General features: G+C 55.0%; 1 protein-coding gene across 1 annotated transcript in view; it reads right to left on the bottom strand.

Annotated features, from left to right (window-relative positions):
* CMIP (c-Maf inducing protein) overlaps positions 1 to 3,950 on the bottom strand; it is an 86,577-nt gene extending 82,627 nt beyond the window's left edge. Inside the window, exons 1-3 of the mRNA XM_077754170.1 lie at positions 3,785 to 3,950; positions 3,537 to 3,673; positions 1,875 to 2,000 (exon numbers count right to left, since the gene is read on the bottom strand). Of these exons, the coding sequence (XP_077610296.1) occupies positions 1,875 to 2,000; positions 3,537 to 3,673; positions 3,785 to 3,950 (429 nt within the window). The remainder of the gene's footprint in view (positions 1 to 1,874; positions 2,001 to 3,536; positions 3,674 to 3,784) is intronic.
* Between the last annotated feature and the right edge of the window lie 5,057 nt (positions 3,951 to 9,007).

Here is a 9,007-nt window from a genome sequence, read left to right as displayed (position 1 = left end):
GTGTGGGGGGGGGGGGGGGGGGGGGGGTTCGGGGGAGGAGGGAAAAGGTGAGGGCAGGTAGAAGAAAGGCGGCCAGGTGCCGAGGGTGCCAGAACTGCGAAGAAAACCGATGAGAGGGCATGGCTTCGGTGCCTTTCAAGAGATGACAGTTAAAGAACAGGGTTTTTCTAAAGAATCCGCTGTTACAGTCAGCGTGTGGGGCTCAGCATCCCTCAGAGGCCAAACTGTGTGCCTCTCGCCTCGAATGTCGTTACACAATCCAGCGGCCGCTTCGGAAACACGTTTTAGGAGCATCTCTTGAGGCTCAGGGCAGATGTCCGTGGAGTGACAGAGTTAGAGAGAATACGTTCCTAACAGATGGGCCTGTTCTCCCAGCGATGAGAGAATGCGTTCTCTCCGGATGCGCAGTCTCTGACTTGGGGTCCCTGCTGGAGATTGGGATGGCTCTGCCCGAAACGATATGGGGCACGTGGCATGTCTGCACTGCAGCAATTTCTTCAGCCACGGTCCCTTGCCTGGTGGACCCACCTTTCCTGGACCACAAGGTCTCGGCACGGCCATCAGAATACACAGCCTCCCGCAGCGAAGGCTGGGTATGTAACCTAGGGTGGGGCCTTCCCTGGGACACATGTGACTACAACGGGGCCAATCAGATTCTTCTATCACAGTTTACCAAAGGACACTGGAAGGAAAATGGGCTGTCACATTTTTAAGGATAGAAGTCCCTCTTTCCCAGGGCGCCTGGGTGGCTCAGTCAGTTACACGACCGACTCTGGATTTTGGGCTCAGGTTGTCATCTCATGGTTTATGAGTTCCAGCTCTGTGTCAGGCTCTGTGCTGGCAGTACGGAGCNGCCCCCCCCCCCCCCCCCCCCGCCCCTCCCATGCTCATGCACCCACACGCACGATCTCTTTCCCACAAAATAAATAAATAAACTTTAAAAATAAAGTTCATCATTCTCATGCATGGAGAAGCCTTCCCTGACAATGAAGTCAATGCACAGAAAGAGAGCCAGGAGATGGAGAGACAGAGAGAGGCACTGAATATTAATACCATTTGACTCCTGGATCAAGCTATGCCTGAAGGCCTCTCAGACCTCCCAGTTTCTTAACACAATTACAGCATCAGATTATCTTTTTGCTTCAGAGAGTCTTAATGTTTGCATCATTTCCACACAACAGCCCTGACCAACACACACAAAATGCACCCTTTTCCAAGGAGACAGCTCCTATTTCCATCAGTCTTACAAGACTGACCAAGAGGGACGTCTGGGTGGCTCAGTCGGTTGACCTTTGATTTCGGCTCAGGTCATGATCCCAGGGTCCTGGGACAGAGTCCGGGGTCAGGCTCTATGCTAAGCATGGAGCCTGCTTGAGACTCCTTCCCTCTGCCCCTCTCTACCACTCATGGTGTGCGCGCTCTCAAACTCTCTCTCTCAAAGGAAAAAAAAAAAAAAAAGACTTAGACTAACAAGAAGAACCTCCTCCTCCTCACTGGACGTAGAGCAAAAGTGGCATGTGTTGCTTCCTTGCTCTTCTATAGCCTTTCAAGGCCTAAAAACGTGCCGTTGTGCCTCAGTTACCTCATCTGTAACCTGGAGATCAAAAGACCTATTTCTCAGGTTAGTGAAGAGAAAGAAAAGCACAAGACACAGGCCCCTGGGCTGCGACGGGCATGCAGGAGCTCGGTCTGTGCACGGTCCCTGCCCCTCTCCCCCAGAGGGCCGCACACTTTATAGCTTTCTTCTGCTGGGGAAGAATGCGCCCTAAGCTAAATAACCTTTCCTCCCGGGAGCCTCCGCCTTCCTCTGCGGGAGGGCGGAGAGTGAGGGGGGCGCGCCGAGGAAGATGCTAGTTCATGTCTGTCTCTCCTACCTGCAGCAAGACGGTTCCCCCAGGGATTGTGAGCTGTAAACAGTACTTCGGGGCATTCTCCCAGGACAGCAGCTGAACGTCTTCAATTGCGCTGTAGGAGACCGAGTTTTCCATGTACCCAGTTGGCTGCAGCAAAGAAAAGAAAAAAGAAAAAGAAAAGACACACATTGGTTACAAGATCAGGCACAGTATCCACGCCTCAGAAGAAGGTTCTAGAAAAACATCCGCAATTGAGCAACAAGCAACCCGAGTTGGTACAGACACTGGGCAGCTCTGGAGACCAAAGGAACCCCGTCCTGAGTCTCTGGCAGCATCCGGACGGGGGCGGAAGCTGGCGGAAGGGGGCTGCGGTGGAAGCTCACCGGCGTGTCTGGGGCTGCAGAGTCGGGAGCAGACCGGGGGCGCCTGGAGGGCAGAGCCTGTGGAGGGGTCCTCTGGGCGTTGGCGGGGCCCAGCACCGGGCAGTGCCTGGATCCCGCCGGCCCTCGCGGTGTCCGAGCCACCGCCTTCTCCCGCTCAGCAAGCAGTCACAGGTCCCCTGTGATTTCCCGGTCCCGTCTCCCCACCCGGATACGCGCTCCCCACCCGGGACCCGGGGCCGCGTTCCAAGTCGGCGCACCGTGTCCCCCTATTCCCTGCTCCCAGTGGCCCAAACACGGATCCCACGCGCCCGTCCACGCCCGCCAGGCTCCTTCCTCCAGCTGCACCCCGTTTTCTCCATCGGCCCTCCCTAGCGGCCACACACAGTCAGCTTGCCCTTTGTCCCCCAGAGGTTTACCCCAATCCCCACATCTCCTCCTCCCCTGCCCAGGCCTCAGCTCCCCAGGACTTCTGGGGGGGGGCCTGCCCTCCAGACCCTCCAGTCCACCCGGCCACACCCTTCCCTGCACCCCGTTTATCACCGTGGACTTCTATCACATGCCATCTACTGATGCCTGCCTCCTGGCCAGGCCACAGCTCCGTGAGGTCAGCCCTCCCCTCTGTCCTGGTCCCTGCCCTCTCTCCCCTGCCCTGACACGTGCCGAGCGCGTCTCCGTCCATCCTCACAGCGGCCCCACGGCGGAGGTGCCGGGGCCGTCCCACTGCACGACGAGCAAGTGAGATGTCGCGTGGCCCGCCCAGCGTCGGCCAGCTGGGACGGGGGCTGGCCAGGGCCGGACTGAGCTGGTGACTCGGAAGTCGGTGCCCTCACCACGCCCCACGGTGCTGCAAACAAGAGGGGGTGCCGTTTACAGTCCGTGGCCTGACGCGCTCATTTTGCCATCAGGATTTAGGACCTCCGCGAGGTTTTCTGTTTCCATTTCTCTGGCCCACGTGGAGATACGGCAGTGGTGGTGGAGGCGGAGAGGGCTGAGGGCGTCAAATTTCCCTGATACGATCGGTCACCGGGCTCAGGAAGTGAGAGAGATTGATCCATTGATTTGTTCATTCATTCATTCATTCATTTACTCATTCATTCCTCTGAGTATTTAGCGGCTATTATGTTATAGGCCCATATGCCCGGCCCTGGAGATACAGCAGGGGTCAGACAGGAGCCCAGGGGGGCAAACAGATAACAAACCAAACTCGCAACTAAATAGCAGGTGCTGCACCAAGAACCCAAGAGGGTGTGCTCGCAGGGGCTAAGAGCTGTGGCGCCCTGGAGAGGAGGCGCGAAGGTACGTCCCGGAGCTCACGGCCAGTGCAAAGGTCCAGGCCGGGGCCAGTGCAAAGGCGCAGGCAGGGGAACAAGCTGGGCGTGTTCAGGGGGGACTTCCCAGAGGGTCCTGTGCGCTTGGCCAGGGGCCTGGGGTGGAGTGCTGTTTGCGGAAAAGACTCAGGAACAGCCTGGAGGCTCCTGAGNGGGGGTGAGGGGGCTGGGGGAGGGGCAGCCAGACCCCTTCTGCCCTTCCCGCAAGCCAAGGGCCCACCCCTCAGCACCAATCCCGGGAGCCGCTGTGTCTGACCAAGGCAGTTATGGGGGTGCACCCCGGAGGCACCCGTGTGGGCTCCGCTCTGCCCGCAGCCTGTGCCCGCGTCCACGCGCTGTTCCCTTCTCGGTATGCCACCATCGAGGACTTGGCACTGACTGCACATCTTGTCCTGAGATCCCAGGGCCCCCAGGAGCTCGGGGGACCGGTTACACACGTATAAGCTGAGCTCACGTGCAAGTACTGATTGTGTGCGGACTGTCTCCCCGGCCAGCGTTCCAGCACAAGAGCAAAGTCCCCGCCTGTTCTGTTCCAGGTGCCCAAAGAGACCCTGGCACTGAGCCGGGCCCGGGCGTAGTCGTTTTCCTCACAACAAAGTGTTCATCCAGGTATTACTTCTACTCACGACACAGAACATACTCGGGGGAAAATGCTTTTGTGGGGTTAATTTAAAAATTAAATTTTAGAATTAAAAATTAATAAATGGAAAACAACAACAACAACAACAACCCTCCTTTTGGAAGCAATGGCACCCGCGTACCAGATGCGCCGAAGGCCTTTCTACAGTGGCCCACGTCCGCCTCCCTCCCTTCACAAGGTCTGGTCGGCCTCCAAGCTCCAGCCCGTTGACCCCTCGAGACACGCAGAGGCCCAGAGGACACGGCCTGAGCCATGGCCACTAATGCATCTGGAAAGTGGCCAGACCACACCACACAACAGCAAGACAGAAAGGCCCATTCCGTAAATATCTGGACTCGATGATCCAAGCCAAGCCAACGGCCAGCCTTGTTTCTCTAGAAGCACACCTGCAGGCCTCGAGGCTTCTGCCTCCCACCTGCCTCCCTGGGGACCCTGGGACGCGACGAGCTCCGTGTTGCCCGTCCTCACGCCAAGCCCGTGGCCGCGCCACGCTCCGGGGGATGACCACTGCCGACGTGCGCGAGTCCTGGGAGGCGGGGCCTGGCCGTGGCTGCCTTTCTCACGACCCTGCTCCAGCTGCTTCAATGTGGCCTTGATTAGAAGTTGCAACACAGGCTTTTTGGGGAAAGGTTGGGTATAAATAAATACATACTGGTTTTTAATAGCAGATGTACTGCTTTCCCACTGTTTGACGCTGTACTAGCTCAAAGCAGAATTTGTACAATCAACGAGACCTGTGTTTGAGCCTCTTCACTGTGTGACTTCATGCAAGTTACTGTACCTCTCTGAGTCCATTTCAGCCAATGGTAAAATGAGAATTTACTGGACAGGATTATTAGAAGGCTTAAAGAAGAGATCCAGTCTGTCAAGGCTTAGCACCGCATCTGGAACATTCTGAAAGGCGCACTACAATGAACTACTGCGAGAAACAATAAACCCTACCCGTAGGATCTTTCTCCCCCAGACTCATACCTCTGGTCTAACTATGAGAAAAGCATCAGATAAACCCCAGCTGAAGAACGTTGCTCAAAACACCCGACCAGTACTCATCAACTCCAAGGAAAGTCCAAGCAACTGTCCCAAACATGAGAATTCTCTGTCTGTGGGGAAGTACCAGTCCATGTACTGTGGGATGCCCCATGGGATCCTGGGACAGAAGAAGGGCATTAGGTAAAAACGAAGGGAATCAAATAAAGCAGAGGCTTTAATAACAGCATATCACTTTCGGTTCATTAGTTGTGACAAGTGTATGGAGTTTTCCGGGAGATGTTCACAACTGGGGTAGCGGGAAACTACCGAGAAAACTCGGTACTGCCTTTGAAACTTTTCTGGACGTCTCAAACTGTTCTAAAATAAAACGTTCACGGAAGGAATTAACTGTTGCTATGTTATTTACTAGCATCGCCTTCGCCGACAGTGCCTAGACCGGAACTCCGGAGGCTTGCAAACGAAAGGGGACAGATTGGGTCTGAAAGCCCCTGAATGCTCTCTTCGGATTCAGGTGTGAGCCAGCGCTGACCTCGCGCCTCCTTCGTCCCGGGTACTTTCACACGACTGGGGCGGTTTCACAGATAACTGATAATTCCTTGGTAATCTGAACACGGCGATCTGAGTTACGGTGGAGGAGATTCCTATATGGGGTAAAGGCTGAGTCAGACAGAAAAGAAACATTTAATTCCCCTCCACTTGAGGGAGGCTGGGAAATCCAGCTCTGAAAGGTACATTTAAGAGAACAAGCGGACCCGGTTGTTTCTACATGCAAAGCAGTGCAAGCCAGTGCTGCACGATTCTGTGTCTGTGACCTCCCAGGAGGAGCAAAACGGCAGAACTTGACATCAGACCAGTGATCTCCAGCGGCCAGGGTATGGGCAGGGACGTTACCAAGGGGCACGGGGAAGCTTTTTGGGAAGATGGAAATATTTTTTAAAAAAATTTTATTTATTTATTTTTGAGAGAGAAATGAACACGTGCGAGTGGAGGAGGGGCAGAACGAGAGAGTATCCCAACCAGGCTCCGCGTGGTCAGCACAGAGCCCATGTTGGGGCTGGAACTCATGAACCCTGACACTATGACCTGAGCCGAAATCAAGAGTCCGGGGCTTAACTGACTGAGCTCCCCAGGCGCTCCTGGAAATAGTCTGCATCTCGATCATGCTGGTGGTTACCTGACTGTATGCCTTTGTCAAAACTCACAAATCTACACCCTAAAAGGGTGAATTTTACTGAATATAAATTATATTCTGAAGAAAGGCAAGACGTGAATATTGTAGATAATTTGGAAGATGATGAACAGAATGAGATCTTTCAGATAAAATGACGTCCAGACCACTCATGAGCACTTTGGTATATTACCTTTATATTACTTTCCTGATGATTTAAAAATTTTTTTCTTTTCCTTTTTTTTTTTTTTACAGAGCCGAAGTCATACGGTACATATAATTTCGTGACTTGCCTTCCCCTCACTTTTTTTCACATAATGTTCCATCACATGCACATCTTACATTCTGGACAATAATTTCCAGAACTATTACTTANCCATGGACACTGGGGCTGTTTCATTTTATGCCACTATAAACAACTCCACAATGAACATCCTTGTGAAACGTGTTTTTCTACCCTATATTTAGGATTATTTCCTTAGGCCAGATTCCCAGAAATGGAATTACTGGGACAAAGGGTAAAAAAGCATATTTTACGTCATTGCCAAACTGGTCTCATTAAAGAGATATTAAAGAGAACTGGGGAGTCCTGGCTAAGGCTGGGGGGCCTTCGTCCTGAGCCCCAAGCCTGGCTGGGTCCTGGAGAAGCCGTGCTCTGACCCGGGGGAGCTTGTGAGGACTGGCCCGGTGGCCAAGCGCCCGCAGCGTGACTGCCGCACGGGGGCTGGGGCCACGGAAGTCTGCACACCGGGGCCGGGGGCTCGGCGATGCGCTTTCTCGAGGGAGTTGAGGTACCTCTGTCCTTTTTGCTCCTGGGGACTGATGAGGGGCTAGCTTGGGGGTCTTGGTGTCTGCCAGACCAGGAAGAGAACGCTCTCCTTTTTCTGTTTGTGAGATGAGCTTCTCTGGGTTCCCTCGATGTCTGGATCGGGCTCAGGAGAGCAGAGCCTGGAGGGGCTTCATGAGGGCCCCTAGTGACCACCCAAAGGCCCTCAGAGCCGACATTCCGAACCGGGAACCCTCTCAGACTCCCACGTCAGAGCAGGCAAGGAGTGGGGTGACCAAAGTCCCCCCGAGGCCCCCAGGCGTCACCTCCCCCTGCTTCCCTGGGAGCCAGCTCCTTCCCACCCAAACCTGCCTGGTTTCCATGGGGATCCTTCTAGAAGTGAACATGAATCATGATGTCTGCGACCCCCAAGATGAGGCTCCAGGCTGACTCAAGGCCTATGTTGGGAAGGTGTCCAACGTGGCTCCCAGGAAGGGGAGCAGGGAAGAGGCTCCCAGACCCCAAGGGGAGAAGCCGCTCTGGATACACCCTCCATGAGCTCACTCCCGAGGCCAGTGGACGCGGGAAGCTGGGAAGCTTTGCCCCACTGGGGACCCGGGCTGAGAACAGCAGGCTGTCACGGGTGGAGGTGGGGTTGGGGCCCCGGCACCCTGCTGGGTGAGCCGTGCNTGGCTCCACTCGGCATCGAGGGCAGGGATCCACACAGGCTCATTTGGGAAAGGCCTGTCAAAATATTTTGATGTTCTCTTTAATCCCACAAAGGGAAAGTTGTACCGCAGAAGCAAAGCGGCGGTAACAATTTGCTGCTACGTGGGTCAGTCTGGGCCCCGGTCCCAGGGCCAAATCTCCTCCAATGCCTTCCACACCCCCCTGGCCTTGTTTCCATAAACCAGAGACGCCCAACGTAACTCCAGCTTTTCAAGTTGCCCCAGGGCCGCTGTCACTGCTGCCATCCACCGGCGAGCTGACCGCAGCCCAGGGCCACTGTGGGTGCCGCTCAGCGTCCACACAGCCGCCTGCCGCCCCCTTCCCGGCCTCTGACTCGGAGACTCTGTGTCAGTGTGAACGGCGTCTCTGACCGTCCTCTTGAAGCCAAATGGCTACTTCTTCCTGCTGCCGAGGTGCGGTCCCCCACCCCCTTCTCTCACCAGGTTACCCCTCTTCTGTGGAGCCAGAACCCTAGGCTTTTTTTAAAATCAGAACTACAAGGGCGCCTGGGTGACTCAGTCGGTTAAGCATCTGGCTTTGGCTCAGGTCATGATCTCGCCCTTCGTGGGTTCAAGACCCGTGTCAGGCTCTGTGCTGACAGCTAGCCTGGAGCCTGTCTCAGATTCTGTGTCTCCCTCTCTCTCTGACCCTCCGCTGCTCACACTGTCTCTCTCTGTCAGAAATAAATAAGAACATTAAAAAAATTTTTTTTAAATAAAATAAAATCAGAACTACATGTAAGTAGTTAAGTGGCTCCTAGATCCACGCTGTTGGACAGAACTTTCTGTGATGCAGGAAATGCTCTCTGTCTGCACTGGCCAGCGCTGTGGCCTCCTGTGGGCCACTGAGCACATGCAGTGTGGCCAGTGCCACGGTCCCCTCGGGACTGAATTCGTGTCGTCATTCAACAAGTGGAAGCCCTCACACGTGCAAGCCAGTGCCAGGCTCTGGCGATACAACCCTACCATCACGGAGCTTTGGAGACATGGGGCAAGAAAACGGGGGACTCTGACGGACGGAAATTTGTGTTCTCAGGGCCTGGCACTCCTCACCTGTGCCCCTGGGCACCTCTGATCGCTAAGCAACGGACCAGGTGAGTCTGGAAGGGAGGCTGCATGGAGGGGCCGGACCTGCCTCCCACCCCTCCGCC

The sequence above is a fragment of the Crocuta crocuta genome, unplaced genomic scaffold, assembly GCF_008692635.1.
Source record: "Crocuta crocuta isolate KB4526 unplaced genomic scaffold, BGI_CrCroc_1.0 scaffold61, whole genome shotgun sequence".
Lineage (NCBI taxonomy): Eukaryota > Metazoa > Chordata > Mammalia > Carnivora > Hyaenidae > Crocuta > Crocuta crocuta.
Note: the sequence above shows the minus strand (reverse complement) of the source record. Positions and strands in the feature narration are given on the sequence as shown.